Genomic DNA, 23,852 nt, shown 5'->3' with positions numbered 1-23,852 from the left:
CCAAAGTTACAAATTTCACAAATTGTTTTTATCAGTGTTTATGGAATTCTAGAACACTTTTGTAAAAAGGGACAGGCTGAGGGTGACTTTAGGTTCTTGCAAATGTCTGAAACTATTGAAAAAATGAACAACAACTTATCTTTGCCTTCCAGGACATATGCTCCTAAAAAATATAACACACATATTGTAATTGGTGTCATATCCCCACCAAGCATGTATATCAAATATATGCCATATAAAAAGCAATAATGTGACATAAGAACAAAAGTACATGCCATTGTCACCATTTAGTCACTTAAAATAGTAATGTTGTATTGAGTATCGGTAACTCTTTTAAGCATTCTTAAACTTATCCATACATTATAGGCACAAAACCTATACTGTACAATAAATTTGACAGCAAAACTAATGTGTTAAGTATCAGTATACACATATTTAATTAGAAATATTTCTACTGGGTGCCTGGGTGGCTCAGTGGGTTAAGCCGCTGCCTTCGGCTCAGGTCATAATCTCAGAGTCCTGGGATCGAGTCCCGCATCGGGCTCTCTGCTCAGCGGAGAGCCTGCTTCCCTCTCTCTCTCTCTTCCTGCCTCTCCATCTACTTGTGATTTCTCTCTGTCAAATAAATAAACAAAATCTTAAAAAAAAAAAAAAAAAGAAATATTTCTACTTACCTTAATAATTCAGAAACACATCTAAGGAAAATGTGGATCATATACTGTTTTGAAAAATGCCAATCCAGAGTATTTGAACATTTGTTCAAATGGCTTTTTATTATTATTTTCAGTAAAATCCTTTGGCCAAATATTATCATTCTATAGTTCTTAGAGTAATATACAAATATTGAATCACCTTTCTTATAATAACTATTTCAGTTGCAAATATTTGAAGGTTTACGGAAGACCTTCAAGAATTCAAAATCAGGAGTCACATGAACTAATATCTTGTTCAACTTCTTATCTTTGTTTTCCAGGCTCTTGTCATTCTCTACTCTCGCTACCTCAAAAATAAATAAATGTAAGGGTGAATTCTGTAGGCAAAAAGTAAATCAAAACAAAAATAGCAAGTGGAAGAGAGTGAGGAGAATGCATCCTGATTCATTCACTCAATTAGGCATTTATTCAGTTAACACTGCTAGGCAGTATTCTAGGTATTGGGGTTACATCTGTAATCAAGTACAAGTTTCTGACTCTTGAAAAGCTGTCACTCCAGAGATTACTATACTTTTTGCCTTTATGCTGTCAAGGAAAAAGGGTACAAAAGTACTGATCATTTGGGTGTTACATTCTGGGTTTTCTCTCAAAAGTTAGCTGGGAGTACAAGTTTAAGTATTGCTGATACTGAATATAGACTAATATTATGATAGTAAACTACTTTAAAAATTTGTGAATATAGTTTAATAACATTTTTGAAAATTAACTAAAAACATGAATTTGAAATTAATTAAAATTTTATTCTTTTTTACCTTAAAATTCTTGGTTGGATTATTTTGGGTTTTTTAAAGATTTTATTTATTCATTTTAGATACACAGAGAATGAGAGAAAGGGAGAGAGTGAGAGCATGAGTGGGGGGAAGGGCAGAGGGAGAGGAAGAAGCAGGCTCCCCTCTGAGCTGGGAACCAAACTCAGGGCTAGATCCCAGGACCTGGGGATCATGATCTGAGCCAAAGACAGATGCTTAACCATCTGAACCACGCAGGTGCCCCTAGATTATTATTATTATTTTTTAATTATAGTAATATTATCTAGTCTTAAAACTGGAAAACAATATTGGTATTATTGTTCCATAGTGATTTAAAGCCATTTAATATATTCTAAATTGTGTTCTTTTCAGTGTTGGCATTTAGTTGTATTGTGTATTTCTTGAAGCAAGGAGCTAATTGGCCAAACTCTTGGTTATAGTAATAATAATAATTGCAATTAATGTTTTTTGAGGGTGCTAGATACATTCTGAGAACATTAGTGGAGTAGCTCATTAATCTTCTCCGCAAACTCATGAAATACAGTTACCCAGCTGTACAATACAACCCACTGATATTTATTCCCATTTTCCACATGTGAAAACTAAAGCAAAGAGAGGTTATGCCATGCATCCAGGATCACATAGCTAATAACTGGCGGATTTGAACACAAGCTTCAAATCACAGGGCTCTAATGTGTTTTTGGCAAAATGGGATTTGTCCCCCTATGCATCTTACTGTACAGCCTACCCACTTAAAAAACAATCTTTTGTTATAATTTAATCTAATTAAATCTTCAGTAGATAAATAATTCTCATTCCAATATAGAATTTATGGATCTTTGTAATATCTTAAAGATGATAGATATTCACTGTCCTTTTTTCTCCCAGCCTTACCCAAACCTCCAGGAACTCCTGTAGTGACTGAGAGCACAGCCACAAGCATCACGTTGACATGGGACTCTGGGAACCCTGAGCCTGTCTCTTACTACATCATTCAACATAAACCTAAAAATTCTGAGGAACCTTACAAAGAAATTGATGGGGTGGCAACGACACGCTACAGTGTGGCTGGACTAAGTCCCTACTCGGATTATGAATTCAGGGTTGTTGCTGTCAATAACATTGGGCGGGGACCTCCTAGTGAGCCTGTGCTAACGCAAACCTCAGAACAAGCACCATCCAGTGCCCCACGGGATGTCCAGGCGCGGATGTTAAGTTCAACCACCATTTTGGTACAGTGGAAGGAGCCTGAAGAACCAAATGGACAGATCCAAGGATACAGAGTTTATTATACAATGGATCCCACTCAGCATGTCAACAACTGGATGAAGCATAATGTAGCTGACAGCCAAATCACTACTATTGGCAACTTAGTGCCCCAGAAAACATATTCTGTCAAAGTTCTGGCTTTTACCTCAATTGGAGATGGTCCTCTTTCTAGTGACATACAAGTCATCACTCAGACAGGAGGTAAGTCTGTTTGTGGATGGGGAGTAGAGCAGTAGGGAAGGAGTAGCCACTAAGAGGTGTGAATGGTGAAAACAAAGACAGGACAAAGATAACTATGAATTTTAATTTTTGAGACTTAGAGTTTCTAAATGAGGTTAAGAGAAGGCATCTGGAGCGGGATAGGCATGGACCCCTGAAAGACTACTTTTATATACTTAAAAGTAATACTTTTAAGCAGAGGGATGCATTTTTTAAAAAAATTGTACCCAAGTGATTTGAAGATTTTTCTGAATGAGATAGATGAATGGACCCTCCATGCAGCATTTTGAGAATAGAAATATGTTGCTTTATACTAGTGACTCTGATAGAATACCCCTACAAAATTATTTCATTTCATTATGAAATATGAATTATTTCATTATTTCATTATGAAAGATTGGGTGGTTCAAGATAAAGTTAAAAATAAAACTGTCAGGGAGCCTTGCTCCCTTACTTACTTACTTACACATTTAAGTGTCTTCTATTTTCCAGGAAGCTACCCACTGGGGGCATATATATATATTAGGAGCATATATATATGCTCCTAATGGATTTTTGAATTTTTTTCTTTGTATGGTTTCATGGGTGGAGAAAGACAGTAGTCAAGATCCTAAATCAAATGTTGAGGTCTCGTTGACTCATTTTCATCGGCATTCAGGCAGATATCACACTATTTTATGGAGAAACCCTTGGCCATTCTAGTGATTCTGTTTTCATAAGCGGATATGAGACCTCTCTGGCCTTTGATTCAAAGTGATCAATTTTGCCTTGGGTTGACGAAATGACATAGCAACTTTCTTGTAAAGTTTATTCTTGAACATGTGTGAGCTATTAATTTAACTCCTATGAGGTGTTGGCATCTTGTAACTTGTGTTAATCTCAGTGTTTTGGGGATGACTGTGTGGCTCAGTCAGTTAAGTGGCTGCCTTTGGCTTGGGTCATGATCCCAGGGCCCTGCGATCAAGTCCCACACTGGGCTGCTTGCTCAGTGGAGAGCCTGCTTTTCCCTATACCTGCTGTTCCCTCTGCTTGTGCACTTACTCTCTCTCTGATAAATTAATAAGTAAAATCTTAAAAAAAAAAAACTCAGTGTTTTGGTGGTATGCTATTGGTTTGTTCTGAGAATATAGATAAAAAACACATTAATAAAAAACCATATTATTGGACATAGCTATAATCTCTAAGTGTAACTCACTGGTAATCTTGGGAATGAATTTTCTGATGTGTTAGGACTAGATAAACCTATGTTTAACCCTATGTTTAACTTGTTTTCATATTTTATTCTTTATGAATCATGCCACTGAGAGTGTTTACCTATTTTCTCTAGCTACTGGAGATCTCAGAATATATTTACAGTCTGCTTCACTTTGTTTTATGTTTATACTGTTATTGTGTTCCTGCTATTTGTTCATGGATATATTATTTTCTCTAATAATATGAAAGATAGCTGTAATATATATATATACCTTGCCACAATTATACTAAAAAACATCCATATATTTTCCCTACTTGAGTTTTTTATTTCTTCTGTACTTATTTGCTATATTAATACATGGGAAAACACTGTAATTAACTTTTCCATATATCTTGTATTAGAAAGTATAGAAATCTGAGCATCTTGTCCTCCTGTTCTTCTTCTTGACTAAAACTGGTCAACTATTATGACATTATTTTTTATTACACTATTTTAGCAGATTCCTAACCATTTAAAGTTAAAAGAAAGTATATACAAAGAACATATACTTGTGTTCCGCTTTCAGTTCTTCTAATTTTTCAGTGGTGATATAGTTTTTTTTTTTTAAAGCACTTTTTTTTTTTTAAGATTTTATTTATTTATTTGTCAGAGTGAGCACAGGCAGACAGAGTGGCAGGCGGAGGCAGACGGAGAAGCAGGCTCCCGCTGAGCAAGGAGCCCAATGTGGGACTCGATCCCAGGACGCTGGGATCATGACCTGAGCCGAAGGCAGCAGCTTAACCAACTCAGCTACCCAGGTGTCCCTATGGTGATATAGTTTTTTAAGATCTATTTATTTATTTGAGAGAGAGAGAGAGAATTGCAAGGAGGGGCAGAGGGAGAGAAACTCAGACTCCCTGCTGACTATGGAGCCCAGATATAGGGCTGTCCTACCACCCATGAGATCATGACCTGAACTGAAATCACTAGTCAGATGTTTAACTGACTGAGTCACCCAGGTGTCCCTCAGTGGTGATTTTTAAAAAATGCCTAGTTTCAGAGTAATATAACCAGAGTTTATATCCAGTATACCATTTTTAGCTCTATAACCCTGGACAATTTTCTTCACTTCTCTGAGCTTTAGTTTTCTTACCATCAAAAATAATAACCACCTTATAGAGTTTAGAGGTAGTATTTGGTTTCTAGGGCTCCTGTAACAAAATACCACAGACTGGGTGGCTTGAACAACTTTAATTTTACTGTCTCTCCCTTCCAATGGCCAGAAGTCTGAGATCATGGTGCATGGAACTTGTTCTTTCTCAGGGCAGCTTCTGGGCTTCTCTCTTAGCTTCTGTTGGTTTGCTAGCAATCTTGGCTGTTCCTTGCTTGGAGAGGCATCACCCTGATCTCTGCCTTATTGTCACATTGTGTTCTCTCTCTGTGTGTGGCTTTTTGTCTCAATTTACCCTTTTCATAAGGATTCCAGTCATAATGGATGAGGGCCCAACCAAGTGACCTCATCTTAAATAATTACATCTGCAAAAATCTTATTTCCAAATCAGGTCACATTCTGAGGGTTAGGAATTTAACATATAAAATTTTGTGGAATACACTTCAATCCATTGCAGGGTGATAGATTAGGTAATGGATAGAAATAGTTTATAACTTAGTAAGTACTATATAATCATCATCATAATAAAAACAGCTACATATACTGGTACTGTGAGTGTTGCATGTACTAATATTGCTACCCAGTTTGGTAGATATGGAATTACCCCATTTGCCAATGAGTAAATTGAGAATTGAAGAAGATTCAGGAACTTGTTTTGTGTGGTCATAATGTTGGTAAGTGGGAAAGCAGAATTTAAATCCAGGCACCCTAGCTACTTTAAAGCATTATTATTTTTAAATTAATAATTTGTTTTTGTGATAGTTTCAGTGTCTGCTAGATTTTTGTGCCTACCAGGTGCTCAATAAACAGAGTAAACACAGTCATTCATTTATTCATATCTTTATTAAAGAATTATATATAATTTACTTCTAAAATATTTGAGGTAGCTGTTATATTATCCTAGTACAAAAGTACTTTAAACTATTTAGATATTAAAAAAAAAAAAAGGTTTATCTGAAAGTAGAGAAAGGAATGCCTCTTTTCATAGGTTATTATACTTGATTGGTAAATTTGGTTCTAAGTTTTCAAACCACAGATTTAAACATAAGAATCCATAATGTTTTATAACTTTTTTTCCCCCTGATATCAGGAAGATTTAGGTATCTTAGATACCAGATACTTCCTGGAAACAAATTCACCTAAAATGTAAGAAGCCTTGAGAATCATGAGAATCTTTATATTCAGAACAGAGAAGACAGACAATAATGCCTTTTGCCACAGTTTATTTAAAGATATAGAACTGATGTTAAATAGTACATATTTGGTTTTCTCTATCACCAAGGACATAATATGACATAAGTCATAACCCATAACTTACTTAAGACAGTGCTACAATAGATACAATTGAGTAATGTGATCCAGGGACTCTGAAATTGGAAAAATCTGGATAAGTGGGTCACCGATGCATTAGAAGAGTTGTTCCCAATCTCTGAGTATTTTTACATTATTTCCAAGAGCCTTGTTTAATAGTTGTACTTTTAATACCCATTGATTGAGAAGATATATAATGACATAATGACTTGTGCCTGCCAAGATCAATAGGCTAAGAAAACCTTCCAAAATAGCACAATGATTTGATCTGTTCCCTAGCTTTAATTAACAAAGGCCATTTGATGTTAGTGGACACCTGCCAAATACAATGATATTAGTTCTAATATAATTAATGCTGAGCTTCTCCTTTTTTTTTTTCCTTGCTGACTAAATATTTCTTAAGATCATAGCTAGGGAAAAACATAAAATCATTGTGGAATATTCTTTTAGAGGGTCTATAGAAAATTTGAGGATATAATTATTTTTACTACAATTTTATCTTTCCAAGCCTATGAAAATTCACTAAGATGTATAAGTTTGTCAAGTATATTTTAATTTCATAGATACAAAGATATAAATGTCTATGTCTTCTATATCTAAAAGATGTTCATTTTTTTAATCTTTAATTCACTGGCAACAATAGTCCTATTTTTGTTTAAAATTGGACTCTGAATTAATTATTTTCTAGAAACATGGGTTAATCTTCCAATTTTTCCATAGCTTTAACTCTTGGCAGTGTGGTCGCTTGCCACTAGTTTACCTTAAAAATATGGAGAATGCAGTATATGGTCCTTGTCAAAGGAAGAATTTATATTGTGCTAGAAAAAGATATCTACTATTAGAATACACATTTTGAAAGGATGCCTTTTTGTACATTTTTATTATATAGATTATTATAATAGGAATATATGGTAACTGTATTGTATAAAATAAGTACAAATAAAACTGTGATACAGGATGTAGTAAATTACATCTAAAACCTAACGCCCTAAAATGTTGCCTGATGCTCATGCTAATTGAAGCCATTATAAATCTGTTGAATCCTGTCTTTCTTTTTTCTTTCTTTAGAAAACCTCTAATTTTTCTGCCCATTTAATAGATTCTTGGGTAAAGTCTACTGATTTCTTTTTTTTTTTTTTTTTCTATGTGTATACTTTACTAGTATAGGCTTTTAGAAGGAAAATAGTTATGTCTGTTTACTAAATAAATACTGAGTAGTACCGACCTTAAACTTTTTGAAGAAGCTGATTCTACTCCAAATGCTGAGCATTGCCGGAGGGTGGGGGGGAGATAACAAACAAACAAAAAGAAAACTATGATATTTAAAGACATGACATTTTAGGTTTCCAGAACTTACTAAATCATTTCATTAGTATATGTCAACAGGTCTAAATAAGTGAATTAGAAAAAGACTAATTTCCAACTTCCTAGCTTCTGAGTCCAATTTAAATGCATTCTTAAAATAGTTTTAGCAAAGGAGCTAAAAGAAGTTTGAGTAAAGGAACTCTAGATGTAAATTTAACTTTTCACACTGATAATTTAATGACAATTGAGAATAAAATGTGTGCAGGTGTTTGCCTATTAAGTACTTATTTTATCAATGATATATTTTTAGCACTTATAAATCAGACTCCTTGTTTTGAATTTTGCTTTGTTTTACTACCTTTATAACTCTGGCCATTGCTTTTATTATTGTTGTTATTTATCAACATGCTAGGTACATTTTCAAATGTGTACCTTATTAAAATACTAAGCATTTTAGCAATAATGACTTAACTTTCTCTGATAATAGTTCATATTTATAATATGGCTAAGTGAAATTGTTGGCTATCTACTTACTACATGATAACCCTTTTCTCCTTAGAGATATTTACTTAATTTTACTTAAATATTGATTTCTTCTAATATTATCAGCATTTCAGATGACATACAGATATTCTTCATCTCTCTTTCATTCTTCATTCTTTATTTGAGTGGCCTTCAGATATTTATATGGAATATAATAGCAGTACTACTCAAATACTTTACATTCACCAATGGGATTATAATCTTGTTTGGGAGACTTGATAGTTCATTTTATATTTTCTTGTGGACATTAAATAATCAAGAAGAGTACAATCTTGATACCACTTGACAGAATACAAACATTTCTTGAATATAGGTTTAAGGAAAAATTGTAAGTTCTACCTCCCTTTCCTCTGTCCACATCTAAATTCTAAATTTGGCTTATGGTCAATAATATCACATCTCCCTTGCTAATGTAGAACGATTGCACTGAAGTTTCTGGATGGGCCTTTTTAATTTTTTCCTTGAGTTTCCAGAATCTCAGACTTTCCTATAAAATTTATGTTCAGTTAATTGATGAGGAAAATGCTGCAACACAGAAAAGTTCTTAATAGTAAAATAGACACAGACAAACAAGAAATGAAGATGAAAGAATGACAATAACTTTGAGTTGTAAAGACTGTAAGAACATTTGGAGATAGAATCTAAAGCCACCATAACTGACCGAACATGAAGTACTCTCTGTGTTTCCAAATAGTACAGAGAAATAAGTAGAAGTAAATAATAAAGTACAAAGAAATAAGACCGTTTGGAGCCCCCTGAAGTGCTTCTTCATATACATATATTATCATTAAGACTACTATGTTTGAGGAATATAAAACTAAATCCATTAGTTTCATAGCTTTTTTCCTTTACTTTGATGCCTCAGTTTTATTCTGGTTATTTCAACATGGCTAAATGACTTTGAGGAAGCAACTCTAAGTGAATCTTCAATTCCCAGTGAGATCTAAGTGGTGGCACTTTAAGGTGTTTATGAACATAGAGCCTGATATAATAAAAAAGTCTTTTAAAACACTGATCCATTTGCTGGATTTTGCCAGTAGACATAATTTGCCCCCTATCCTGTTTTTCAATTAATTTAAATTAATTCAATTAATTTCCAATGGTTAAAAATTGAAAGATTTTACCTAGAAGATTCACTGTCAACTTCTTCTTCTTCTTTTTTTTTCTATAAAGAAGAAAAAATTCCAACCTTTCAAACAGAAAACACCTTGTGTAGACTTTTTTCCCCCGCCTTCAAAGATAAGCATCTCTGGAGGTATCCTCAAACTACGGTTGGGTTTAAATTCATCACTGTGCTAGGAGCTGAATAAAAATATCACGAAGGAGCTCTTGGGTAGCTTGGTAGGTTAAGCATCTGCCTTGGGCTCAGGTCATGATACCCTGGGGCCTGGGATGGAGCCCTGAGTTGGGCTCCCTGCTCAGCAAGGCATCTTCCTCTGCCCGGCCCCCACCATGCTGCTGACCTGTGCTCTCCATCGCGTGCACGTGCTCGAAGATTAATAAAATCTTAAAATCACCAAGGTGCTTGAACCAAAAGAAAATTCCCCTCTGGTTCAGCTGTGACTCCAGACAGGATCCACTGTCAACTTCTGTTGAAAAATCAGAAGTTTAGGCGAACTTGGACCAGCACTGCACAAAGCTGCAATCATTTGGTGCTGAAAACTATCAATGCCTTCAGGTGTGCCAGGCACTTTCCCATTGATCCCAGACCCCACCTGGTTTCCATGCTCTCTAAGTGATCTGCCTGATACCTTTGGACACTTTCTTTCTTTCTTTCTTTCTTTCTTTCTTTCTTTCTTTCTTTCTTTCTTTCTTTCTTTCTAAGATTTTATTTATTTGAGAGAGAGAGTGAGCAGGAGCAGGGAGGGAGGGGCAGACAGAGAAGGAGGCTCCTCACTGAGCAGGGAGCAGATGGAGGACTTGATCCCAGGAACCTGGGATCATGATCTGATCCAAAGGCAGACACTTAACAGATTGAGCCACTCAGGCACCCTGGACATTTGTATTTCTACCACAATTTAACATCTATTAAATTACCCTCCAGACCACTTCAAAAGAAGAGCAAGATAGAGCAAACAAGGAGAACCTTGTATATATTATTTGAAGTTTCTTGACCACTACTTACTTTGTTCAAGAATAAAATGAACAGTACACCCTCTGAAGCTCTGAGCCTGTTTAACTCATTATTTAGAAGGAGAAGTGTCTTACTAGATTTGGAGGGTCAGATGAAATTTGTGTCACTAAACAAGGATGAAATATTGAGGCCCACTGGGAATTTGCCTAAGACAAATTAAAAGCAAAAAAGGTAAACAGTTTAAGAAAAAGTTAATTAGATTTCCAAGATGTTTTCAATTAATGTCAATTTATTATTAGCATTAGACAGGGAGGAAATACATAACAAGCAATTATTATCCTGAGAGCAGCCCTTTAGTTCTGTTCAGGTTTTTAATTCTTGACAATACTGTGTTCCAGTTTGGTTAAGTCAGGAGTTATCACAAAGCTTTCTTCCTTCTCAGACTTGTGGAAGTTGGGAGAAAGAAAAAAGGAAACAAAAGTAGATAGAAAGAAGTGACCACACACATATGCGTATGTGTGTGTATTTTTAGGCTAAGAACCCCTTTAATCTTCGGAATATTAACATCTAATCATAACGTCCCCATCTGTCTGATTGTTCTTGGCCTCCATTGTTGCTCCTTCTAGCATGTTTGGTATTTCCCGTTTAGAACTAGTGTGTTCTCTATTTACTTTTCTATTTTCCTGTTAATTTTTCCCTCTTTCCCCCTTCTTTTGCTCTTGCTCTTTGATTTTCTTTTGACTGAGCAAATACTTACAGAGAAAAAAAAAAAGAAAAAAAAAGATACCCTGTTTAGGATGTATGTTCATAGAGGCATCAAATTAATGAGTATCATGGGACTCCTGGGTGGCTCAGTTGGTTAAGCAGCTGCCTTTGGCTCAGGTCATGATGCCAGAGTCCTGGCCCTCTGACAAATAAATAAATAAAACCTTTTAAAAAAGAGAAAGTTAATTAGGGATTTAGAAGTAATTATTTATAAGTGATAGTTTTTTTTTTTTTTCTTAACCTCTTTTTCAAAATGTGGGTTGGTAAGAAAAAATACTACATAATTCTGGTTTACCAGTAGGTTTTGTTAATGTAGCAAAGGTGGGATTTTATAAACCAAACTGGAAATAATTTTAAAAGTGAAATGCAGTGCTAAAGAACAAATTCCCAGTTGTAAAATAGCAATGGTTTTTATGTATTTAGCACTTGTTATGATTTAGACAATATTGATTACAAATGCATTATATAAATCATCTTATTTATCACAATAATATTATGAAGTAAGTTTATTATTTGTGAGATCAGATTTATTATCAGATTTATGCTCTATTCTATGTGTGATAACTCTCTATCTTATATAGATTTTAAACTGATCAAGAACAAGTGCCATGTTAAAAATATTCTTGTACTTTGAAGGAGGAAAAATGGACTATAAACAATGTTAAGGACCCAGCTGTCTGTTAAGCTACACGTGTTTACACATTTGGAGAGGTTTAAATGGATGCACTAATGGAAGAGTTTCTGAACACCCATGGTGATGATGAACTCAGTCCTTTGCCTTCCTGTTTTTAGTGCCAGGGCAACCACTAAACTTCAAAGCAGAACCTGAGTCTGAAACAAGTATTTTGCTGTCTTGGACACCTCCACGTTCAGACACTATTGCTAACTATGAACTGGTCTACAAAGATGGGGAGCATGGAGAGGAGGTAAGACTGTTTCTCACCTTCTGGTCATGCACTATATTGGGGCCTACTGTACTTTTGAGTATTTGCCAAATTTCTGCCCAAAGGTCAGACATTTGTAGAGGACTTTTGTGGGAAAGATTTCTTCATCAAAGAAGGAACTTGACCAAAAAAAAATCAGAATATTGATTTCAAGACTTTGGGGGGTAGAATGGGGCAAAGACCAACACCAAAACAGCTCTTGTCTCTATTTCCAGGTTTCTGAGCTTCTTCTGAAAGTATCTAAAAGAATATACCCTATGAGACTTAGGGACCTCCTTTATTTCTCTTCGGCCTTATAGTGCTTAAGTCATCATATAGCACTTAAGTCAAATGACTCCAAGGCTTTGGATGGATGGATTTATCCAAGCTGGTGTCAGAGAAGGCCCAGTAACAAATGTTTATTTGTGTGCCAAGAGTTATTTGATATGAATGGAGTATATATAATGTTTGAGTATGCTATGCCAATAAAACAATTGTAAACTGAAGAAGTCTGGCAATTCTTGATAGTTACTGAAAAGAGAAACAATATTAATGTAACTAATACATACATTAAGAGATATAATAAGGATTTCACATATATTAACTTATTCAGTTCTTAAAGTGGTGCCATGAGTCAGTTTCTACTTTAATTAATTCCACATATAACAAAATGAAGGCACAAATAAAGTTAAACAGATTTCCCCAAATCTCATACTCCTGAATGGTAGAACTAGGATTTGAAAATCTAAGCAGTCGGGTTCCAGAATCTATCTTTTTTTTTTTTTTTTAAAGATTTGTATTTATTTATTTTGAGAGAGAGAGAGAGACAAAGTGAGAGAGAGCATGAGAGAGGAGGTCAGAGGGTGAAGCAGACTCCCCATGGAGCTGGGACTCCAATATGGGACTTGATCCCAGGACTCTGGACCATGACCGGAGCCGAAGGCAGTTGCTTAACCAACTGAGCCACCCAGGTGCCCCCAGAATCTATCTTTTTAACCAATAGTGTGTACTGCCTCTTGGGTGTACTTTGCATAGATTATAGAAATCAGTATTAAGATACAGCTAACATTTTCATGATGGGAATATATGGTATTAATGAATGTATTTCTTTTATTACTGTGATATCGAGTCTGGAACATTAAGACAAAAATGTTGGTGAAACTATATGTGAAAACTCAATCCATACAAGTCACTTTACTGTACCTTTTCGTTCTTTATCTTAAGAAGATCTTCACAAAGCTAGTTAACCCCTTAACTTTTAACAGAAATACCTTTTTCCTTTAAAACACTCACATACTAAATGAAATATTATCAGTTAACTTATGGTGCATCATTCTGAATGCTGCAATAAATTAATATGTTCCTATAAACTTCCATCTTATTACAGCTGTTTGAAATGAGCAGAATCTCCAAAGACCAGGATCTAAATGCAATGCTTTTAGAGTTAGCTAACAAAGCCATGAATTAAGCATTCAAAAAGCTATATAATTGAAATGCAGCTATAACTTAAAGTACTCAAGTTACCATGACTGGTGTTTTTATTAAGACATAATTCAACATTAATTTATTTTAAATCCTTGCCACTACCCAACTAAAAAACAAATCAGATTAAAACAGTGCAGGAGAGTGGCGCTCCTTTGAGAATGCTGTAGATGTAGGTGCGTGAGTGTTGGCACACCTACTCTGTTTTACAATTGTTTCTTTGGGGATTCCATTTTTACTTACCATTTGGGAAATCTAAAATTTCGAAAAGCTCTTGTGTTTGTGAGCCAGAATACCCTAGGGATGTTTTCTCTAGTTTTATATTTGAATTCCCCTTGAACGATTTCTGTTTGTATAAACAGCAAACTCTATTCGATGAAAAGCCTTGAGATTATTTATGCCATTACTAGATTACATATTAGTGTGTATTTTAAGGCTTACTACAGGCTAATGTTCAATCTGAGATTGATTATCCATAGCTCTATTTTTGCTAAAACGCAAGTCAAATCTTAAGCATGAAAAGTAAAAGTTACAACATTCAAGCCTGCTTCCTCCTTTCTCTCTCTGCCTGCCTCCCTGCTTATTTGTGATCTCTCTCTGTCAAATAAATAAATTTAAAAAAAAAAAGATTAAAAAAAAAAAGAAACCTTATTTCAAAAGCCCTTTATGATGTTAAAATTTGCTGAAAAGTTGGTGCCTTTTTTTCTCTAGCTGTGTGCTCCATAGTCACAAAGAAAGTTTTAAAATGATTTTAAATCTGTCTAGAGTGGTGATATGGCTTCGTATAAATTATCCACCTAGTAAACATCTGATTCTTATCCCTTCAGAACTTTGCAGTTTCTGAGCTCCTGTAGCAATGTCATAGAAACTGTGCACTGGTTTCTTTTGCTACTTCTGGCCATATCTTCTTTGCCCCAATTCAAATTACAGAACGTCATGGGAGATAAGCTAGGCAATCTATTCACTTGAAATTGCACCCATTGACTAGACTCCACTACAGGGGCAGGTGCCAGTGTCTGTTGTGGACTTTGTCTCCGCAACACATGTACCTTAAGGCATGAGTGGTGGCCTCTCAACTTCCCTCCTATTTTACCGATTTGGTCACTGCATCATCATTAGAAAGATTTCTGGCTTTCAGTGTTCTGGTTGCCTTATTTATAGTAGAAATGTGCCTTTAAACACTGATATTTTCCTTGTATAGTTTCCCTGGTACAATCCTACTCACTGTTGATTCTGTTTGTGATATTTTGATGACTTTATAACCACAGTGACAGACATCAGAGATTGCAGGCAGTGTGCTAAAAATATTTGCATGAATCTTAACGAAAATGACCCAGTTCTTTTGTTACTTATCCCCAGCAACGGGTTACCATTGAGCCAGGGACATCTTATAGACTGCAAGGACTGAAACCCAACAGTTTATACTATTTCCGTCTGGCCGCACGCTCTCCTCAAGGCCTGGGTGCTTCCACAGCTGAAATATCAGCCAGAACCATGCAGTCAAGTAGGTGTCTCTCTTTGCTTCCTTTCTTCCTTTTTCCACTAGGAGGTATTGCGGCCTCTTTTCGCCTGCCAACAAACAAATGGGCTAATTAATAAGTTTGACAGTCCATAGTTTCTATGCTAGTATGCATCCAACTTTGGAGATTGTAATCATGACCTATGTTGGTTTCCAACTTGGTCCAAATAGTAGATACCATTCTCCGCCTTCCTAAACTGAAGGAAGTTGGAGGAGTTAGAAGACTTCTGTGAGGAAAATGAATGAAGGTTCCACCAGGTCCTGTGTAATGACGTATAAGGCTATAAAGCCAAATTTTGGTTCAGAGCACTGCCAAATAATTACAAGAGGGCTTCACAAATTCAAGAGGTAACAAAGACCAAACTTTTAAGTTTTTTAAGCACACGGGTTTTTTTTAATGTTTATTTATATTTATTCATTTATTTATTTTAGTCGGGGGGTGGGAGAGGAACAAATGGAGAAAGAGAATCTTAAGCAGGCTCTACACCTGCTCAGAGCCAGATGTGCGGGTCCATATCACTAACCTGAGATCATGATGTGAGGTAAAAATCATGAGTCGGAGGCTTAGCCCAACTGAGCCCCCCAGGTGACCCGTAGGCACACAGGTTTTAACTTTTCTAATAAACAGGTTTTTATTTCATGTATTTTTTTCCTACTCAGAGAAAAGCTCAACTCTTTATTACTTATTAACTTCCCTCTTATTATGACTCAACCTCCCTATTAGCCCCTATTATTATTTGACTACTTTATTATTAACTCTTGAGGTAGTACATGTGGAAATTTGGAACATTCATAGAAAATCTGTATTTGGACAAATTTGGAACAGTGGAAAAATCACAAGTAAATTTGCAATCCTAAATTGTATTTTGTTTCCTCAGGTTTAATTTCTTTTTGGAACTGTTACCCTAAAGCATAGTTGTGTTTATCACAAGGGGGGTTCATTGTGTCCAGGGAAGATTGCTTTCTGTAAAGCATTATATGGAGGTTTATTTTTGATGGAAAGTTTGGTGACTTATACTATGGTTTGCTCTTTATTAGTAAATGTCTATAATTAGTCTATTGAACAACCATTTACCTTGAATTGAATAATTTATGGAGTTATTTCCCTACATATTTTTTGATACTGTATGTTTTATATGTGATTTTTGATGGTTATATATGCAATAGATACGTGTTATCTCAATACATTGAATTTTATAAAGAGGATGGTCTGCCGACCTTAATATTAGACCTATCAGCAAACATGAAATTTATATTTTCTAAGAAATGAATTTTCTTTCATATAAACAAGTCTAAATTCTATAGAAATTCAAAATCTTCCAGGATTTTTTTGAAGATAAAGTTATATTCTTTCTCTTTCTCAAAACATGACTAGTGGTATGAAAAGTATTAGGATCCTATTACTTAATCCATTAGTGATTATAGCCTATTCCCATAAAATTCCCTTTCTTTTAAAAGAAAGAGGCAAGTAAATTAATGCGGTTTTGGATTGGGCTTTGAAATCTGGGCAGACTAGTAAGTAATATTGTAGACGATAACTCTTAAACTCAGACATTTAATTAGAAGAAATGTGACATGCTTCAGCATTCTGTTTTGCATGGTTTGCAAAATTGACTTTTTTGCATGCATGCATGCATACATACATATCTATTTACATGCATAGAGACAGAACAGACATTTTATAACCACACCAAAACTTATCTACTTTTTTACTTTATTACAGTAAAAGTTTCAAGAGATGTTGAATATATTCTCATAGAATAGGAGGTCTGAAGGTACCAATGTAGTAAAAACCAAATCAGCTTTTTAAAAAGAATTACAAATGAGTCCTTGCTATTATATGAACAACTTAATTTTTTATGAATAGTGATAATGCATATGAAATAGTTTTATAATTTGAAACATAAGAATGTGTATTCAGAATCAATAAAGATGATAGATATTCTTATGATTTTGCAAATCTTACTCCAAATTTACAAGATTGTCTTATGAGAATTTCCTTTTCATCAGTACAGGGAGCTTTCATTTTGATTGACAATAATGAAGGAACCCAAGACATGTAAATTAAAAAAGAATGATAATCCTGTAAACAATTAGATACACCTGATGCTACATAATATTAAGACCCACAAAGTCTAAGGAAATATCCAAACTACATGTTCACATACACAAAATTAGAAACGATTTATTCATTCTATCACATCAATTGCCTATTTAAAATAAATAAATATAAATATCTTATCTTTCTGATTTGTTCTTTAGGAATTATATATTATTAACTTTAAAAGTAAAAGTAATTTACTATAACAGTTGCATTGCTCTTATTGCTTTTTTAATTTTATCAAATAATGTTATGTTTGGGTAATTTGATGGAAAATAATTGCTCAGAAAGTGATGATTTTATTTTAGAATGGACAATAAGAAAATTTCTCTTTTAACTCTTATGCAAATTCTACTTTATATGAATAATTATATACAAAATGAAAAAAAAATTTGCACATAAGTCATATCTTTTCCAGATGGTTCTCAGGATTTTTTAAAAATATTCATTTTTAATGGCTGTGTTACTGACACTTTGTAAGGGATAGATTTATTAATTTTATCAAAATTTGTTGGTGGAATCTAATTCTTTACTTGCAATGGTGTCTCAAGAAGAGTTAATAAATTTTTTTAAAAAGCTGAAAGCTGATGTAGGGTAAGTACAAGTTACAGTCAGAATCAACAAGCCTGACATTGCCCTCGGGTAGGTAAATCTTGGACTATGCATTTTCATCCTTTAATGATTTTGCATGCTCAATGTATACGGGCTATAATCAATGCTAGATTAACACCTTTCCTTAAAACTAGTCAGGTTGACTCCGTTTTTTGCATAGTCAGAGGGAATGCTTTCATATTTGGGCTTTTCTTTCTTTTCTTTGTCTTTAGTTGGAATTGGTGGAAGGGCAACAGTTATTGCAAATTTTTATACCTGAAAACCCTTTCACAAATGAATACTGTATATAAATCACCCTCATTCTAGAATGTAGAAGTGAAAGCTTGAAACAGCATCTGTGAAGCATCATCAGATTCTCATGTAACAAATCTTGCAATATTTACAGATTTTTTTAAGTTGGGTAGTCTGTACAGTAGGGCTGGGGAATACTGAGAGATTGGTTTAGAAGAAGAATTTAAATTGCAGGTAGGTAATTTTATTTGAGGCTCTATTATCTCAAGGTTTCATGTTCACATATTCCCCCCACCCATTATTTAACAATTATTTTTGGTCATTTATTCATTTTTTGGTTTAATCATATTACTAAGCCAAGGTACATAAATTTAGTTTTATTTTAAGTTTCAAAGCCTTATTTTCATTTTGTCCTATTGTTCGTTTATTTATTTTTGCCTTTTCTTTTGTTTTATCATTTTTTTTTTCCAACCACTCCTATCCTTTCACTCAAACCCTCCTTTAACTCACTACCAAAATAAGAGCCGTCAGCTCCTCCTCAAGACATTAGTTGCACCAGCCCAAGTTCCACTAGTATTTTGGTAAGTTGGCAACCTCCACCAGTGGAAAAACAGAATGGCATTATTACTGAATACTCCATCAAGTACACCTCAGTGGATGGAGAAGATGACAAACCTCATGAAATTTTGGGCATTCCTTCGGACACTACTAAATACCTTTTGGAACAGCTGGAAAAATGGACTGAGTACCGCATCACTGTGACAGCCCACACAGACATCGGCCCCGGCCCCGAGAGCTTCTCCGTGTTGATTCGAACTGATGAAGATGGTATGTTGCCTCTGCTACGTCAGTTTGCACCCTTCTGACACAATCTTGGTCTGCTGTCTTTTGATAGGCTAACAATTATCAGTTTTTCTCTGCTCATCTTTTTTTTTTTTTTTTTTTTACCTGGCATCACTCAACTTCAGTAGTTTTTGCAAAAGACCTATCTTTGCGGCAGCCTGGGCATTTTTTTTTTTTTTTTTTCAATTTCAACATAGTAAGTTGCTTCCCTTTGAAAGGACAGTTTGCTCATATGACCTTGTAATCCAGGCCATTCTCTGTACTTCCGTCTAAAGTCTTCTGCGTTTTTCTTGGCCTTTTTTAGTCACTTCTTTTACATTTTGAAGTTAACTTTTCAAATCTGCCTTCTTTTCTTCTTGTTGCCTTTTTGTCTTGCATATTTCAGAGACACTGATGCTCGACATTCAATTTTTGGCATCTGTTGTTTGGAAAACCTTTGATAAGAGAAAAAAAAGAAGAAAACCGATATAATCAAGAATCTTTTTATTCTGCTAAAAAGAAATCTTTAAAAAAACACACAACAATCAACAACCAGTTTTTGTTATTATTTCAGTGCTACTCCTCTTTGTGCTTTAATGCTTTGGGCCTCAAAGCATCTTCCTTGGCTTTTGTACATTTTTTACATGTTTTTCTATTTCTCTGATACTCTTTTTTTCTTCCATTTTTTTTTTTTTTTTTTTTTTTGGCATTGGTCATGTTTTTTGATCTTTTCTTAAAAGGTAGAGCAGATTGGTTGAGCATTTTCATTGCTTGAAAATGTTTATATTCCACAAAGGAAACTTAGTGGGTCTGCCCATTTTTTTTTTTTTTTTAAACCTAAGTAAACAAAATACTCTGACTGGGTGGGACAAGTGCCTATAATTTTCTTTTATCCAATGATGTTGTTCCAGTTCCTAGTGGTCCTCCTCGCAAAGTCGAGGTAGAGGCTGTCAACTCAACATCTGTTAAAGTCTCATGGCGCTCACCTGTGCCCAATAAACAGCATGGCCAGATAAGAGGATACCAGGTGCATTATGTGAGGATGGAAAATGGTGAGCCCAAGGGCCAGCCCATGCTGAAGGATGTCATGCTGGCTGATGCACAGGTAAGCCTCTGAAATTACATACCTATGTTTGTATTTATTTATTATATTTATTTTAATCTATATCTTGAAATGGACCCCATTTTTCAAGTTTTTTTTACATTTAAAAAATCCTGTACACAATTCTAGTTTTTGAAACACATGATGTGTATTTATCTTCTCAGAGTTGACAGCATGTGAAGAAATTAGTTGTAATGAAATTACACTCAAGCCTAATTAAAAACACATAAATGTTTTCTTAAAATACAGATATTCAACTTGCTATATTACATCTGAATTTGACTTTCTGACTTCAAAAAATTTGAATTGATTTTAAAGTAACAAGAAGAATTCTAAGCAGTTGTGCTAGAACTTCTTGAAACTAAATTGATCTAGCTTTAAATATATGACTTATTCTGTTGAAAAATAGACATTCTTACCTGAGGAAAGTTACCCAAATAGTATTTTATTTAGTACTTATTTATCAAACCATGTATTCAGAAGTAGTTACTTCATTTCCCAGAAAAATGAAGGTAATGACGGTGAAAAATTAAAGTTTTCTAGGAAATTAATTAGGATCCCCTATTTTTTTTTTAAGAAATAAATATTTATTGGTTACCTTCCATATTTCAAATACTCTTGTTTGGTGTCAGCATACAAATATGTGTCAATATATTTTGAGGAATTCGTATTTTATTAGAAAACACTTAGACTGAATTTTTTGACAGGGAATGATGGATAAATGGCTGAGGAGGCTGACTATTATCTCAGAGCCGCAAGAGTGAACCCTCAATTAAGATTCATTTTTTGTTTGAGATGGGGACTGAGGGAGAGAGAGAATCTTTTTTTTTTAATTTAATTTAATTTTTTTTCAGTGTTTCAAAATTCATTGTTTATGCACCACACCCAGTGCTCCATGCAATATGTTAAACCAAGTTAAGAAAAGTAAGAACAGTTGAGTATGTGAGAAATGTTATTGATCCTCAGGTGGCAGTATTCAACCACGCCGTCACTACTTGGCTTTATAATCCATTGCTTAAAGCATAGCATTATATGTTTCATTTTTTTTGTTAAATTAAAGTGTTTCAAACATAATACCATAATAAATTTCCCTGTATTCTACGCAGTTACCTGAAAAGAAGAGGAAGATTTCAATTAATAGCTTCAACTGGGGATTATATGTCACTTGTGGATAGCTTCATTATACTGGGCCCAGTGGTGATGGGATGTTGTGAATAGGGGGGTACTATGCTTATCTAGCAAATCAGTAGCTAGAGGGGGGGTTTGGAAAATCTGAAATTTATTTCAGCTAAATTTATTTCTAGCAAATCAGTAGCTAGAGGGGGGGTTTGGAAAATCTGAAATTTATTTCAGCTGCAAGTTCCTTCCCTTGTGTTAGAGTGAGGAGGACTATGAGCCAATGAGAACTCTTATGTCAGGTTGCCACATTTTGCATTCTTATCTCTGTGCAAATAAGAGAGCAATCCATGTCCCTGTGTCTAAGGAAAACATCGACCCTAATGTTTTAATATAATCAACTCACAACAGCGCTGTTTTCCTTTGGTTTTGAAACATTTTAACTAAAGGGTTCTGGATGAGTTGTTTACTTAATCAGCTCCTAATCCAGTTCCATGGTTTTGAAGTCTACTTCTGTAAACTTATTTCTTTAGATTCATAGTCCTTTAGATGCTGGAAAAGGGGCATTGTTTTTTTCTAAATAATATTCTTACTGTCTGTGAAAGAGTACTTACAATATGAAATTAATAAAGCCATTAATGCCCATGTTTTCTTTTGTAAGTCTGAAATTATGAAAAAGAAAATGATATAGCCATGATGCTTTGATGTCTTTCGTCCCGTCCTAGATTTTGCATTATAAATTTTACATTATAAACTTGTAGTTCTGTCAGTGTTTTGTGGAGGATGGTGCTTAATGGAATTATGTGATACAAAGTGCCTTAAATATCAAACACAATTTTTCCCCCTCTCTTCTACTTTTTAGTTTTTCTTTATTGAATTTGCTAATTTTCCTTGTGTGTATATGTTTTTTATTGTTTTTCCTTTGCCCACCTCATCTGTTTTCTGAATAATCATTGAAATTCTACTGCATCATTGCAAGACTTCCCTGGGCCTGTAAGATTCCAATCTATTACGAAAGGTGTTAATCTAATTAGTGACATAAATTAATTGCATAACATAAGGAAAAAGTCAAAATAAATGTCATAAAGTAGTGTATGACTAGAAACACTAGCTGTATGTTCTGCCTTATTGATGCATTCCAATGAAACACATATGAAAAATATACATTAGCTGATCTTAATAATAACAATGCAAAGCGTATTTACTTTTGACCTTTCAGTTGGGGGTGAGGATGACAGCGTAACACACCTTCCCTTTGGAATTTTATTGTACACACTGCTTATTTTTTTTTTGTTTTGTTTTTGTTTATTTGTTTGTTTTAATCTAAGGATGGCAACATTGCCTTATAAGGCTACAAATTTCTCTTCATTTCTTTTTATTTTGTTTTCCTCTTCCCCAACCTTCTTAATCTCAATCAGTGGGAATTTGATGATACTACTGAACATGTGAGTAATTATGGACTGCTTTGTCAAAAAGAGATATAAATGCTTGTCTTTTCCGTTACCCCTCTTTCACTTATTTATGATATGTCATCACAGTTTGCTTCGATGCATGAGCTAACACATTATTTTTAAATTATTTTCATTATGTGGTACATTTTTAATTTAGGTTTTTGTTTGTGAAATTGGCATGGTGCTATTGATTGCATAAGATACATCATGAGCTCATGTCGTTTTGATGGCTGCTACTAATTCTGCCTTGTGACACAGTTAGAGGAGGCACACTTTAAGTGGAGGCATCACAGACAGGAGATATCGAGCTGTTTCATAGAGGCCACTCATAAATCCTACCTCAGGGTTGCATTTTCAGTGGATAACACCATGCAGTTCTGATACTAATTATATCAAGAAATGGCGATTCTCTGTTTTATCCATAGAAATTTGAGTTAAATTGAATGAGTCATGCCCAGAGGTAGAAAGTATCTCACTGAAGGAGGAATTTTTTAAAAATATTTCAATGGCTGGATTATATTATTTATTGAGAGCTTATTACTATGGACAGGTGTCCATGGGGGACATAGGATGTGACACCTGCCTTCGAATCGCTTACAGTAGGTGGCTAGGAAGGATGTAAAGTTCTGAGAAGTTCCATAAAATACGACAAAGGCAATGACCTCAAGCAATGTGTAATTAATAAATGAGTGTCATTGTCACTGTGAGTTCAGAGGCCATGGACCAAGAAGGTAGAAGAGGTCTTGAAACTTTGTTGAGAACTTAAAAAAGTAAGGGTGGAAGAGGTGGGGAATTCGTATGCATGCCTGTATGTGTGTGGGTGTGTGTTAGAGAGTTAGAGGTACAAATGTATTTTTTTAAAAATGAGTATGTGGGACATAGTCATTGAGGCAAGTCAAGAATGTGGTATAGTCATGTGACATGAGCTTGCCAATTCAACATGAATGAAGGGTTTAGGTTAGTAAGTGAGGACAAAGTATGGCTAAGAGGTAACTTTTAATATAATGTTGGGAAAACCTGAAGAACCTGGCTTTTAGCTCTTCAGTCCTGGAGAGATGTAGAAAATTATTAAGAATAGAAATAAGATTAAGGCTGGCAAGGGTATTCTTTCATTTAGTAAATTTTTTTTGAGGGGGGACAAAATACAGGGCTCTTACTGGGAATATTGGAAATATGATGGGCAAGGTATCAGTTTTAATG

The 23,852-nt window shown here is 34.6% G+C and overlaps 1 protein-coding gene across 15 annotated transcripts in view; it reads left to right on the top strand.

Moving 5' to 3' along the window:
* The window catches only part of PTPRD (protein tyrosine phosphatase receptor type D), a 194,094-nt gene that overhangs the window by 8,241 nt on the left and 162,001 nt on the right, over positions 1 to 23,852 (top strand). For 9 of the 15 annotated variants that reach the window (XM_082694980.1, XM_082694978.1, XM_082694976.1 and 6 more), the window contains 6 exons: positions 2,351 to 2,932; positions 12,086 to 12,219; positions 15,058 to 15,202; positions 18,684 to 18,989; positions 19,895 to 20,088; positions 22,620 to 22,646. In XM_082694980.1, the coding sequence (XP_082551106.1) occupies positions 2,351 to 2,932; positions 12,086 to 12,219; positions 15,058 to 15,202; positions 18,684 to 18,989; positions 19,895 to 20,088; positions 22,620 to 22,646 (1,388 nt within the window). The remainder of the gene's footprint in view (positions 1 to 2,350; positions 2,933 to 12,085; positions 12,220 to 15,057; positions 15,203 to 18,683; positions 18,990 to 19,894; positions 20,089 to 22,619; positions 22,647 to 23,852) is intronic. The other 6 variants (XM_082694971.1, XM_082694970.1, XM_082694981.1 and 3 more) reach the window with 3 other exon arrangements.

Source organism: Mustela nivalis, assembly GCF_964662115.1.
Source record: "Mustela nivalis genome assembly, chromosome: 13".
Taxonomy (NCBI): Eukaryota; Metazoa; Chordata; class Mammalia; order Carnivora; family Mustelidae; genus Mustela; species Mustela nivalis.
Note: the sequence above shows the minus strand (reverse complement) of the source record. Positions and strands in the feature narration are given on the sequence as shown.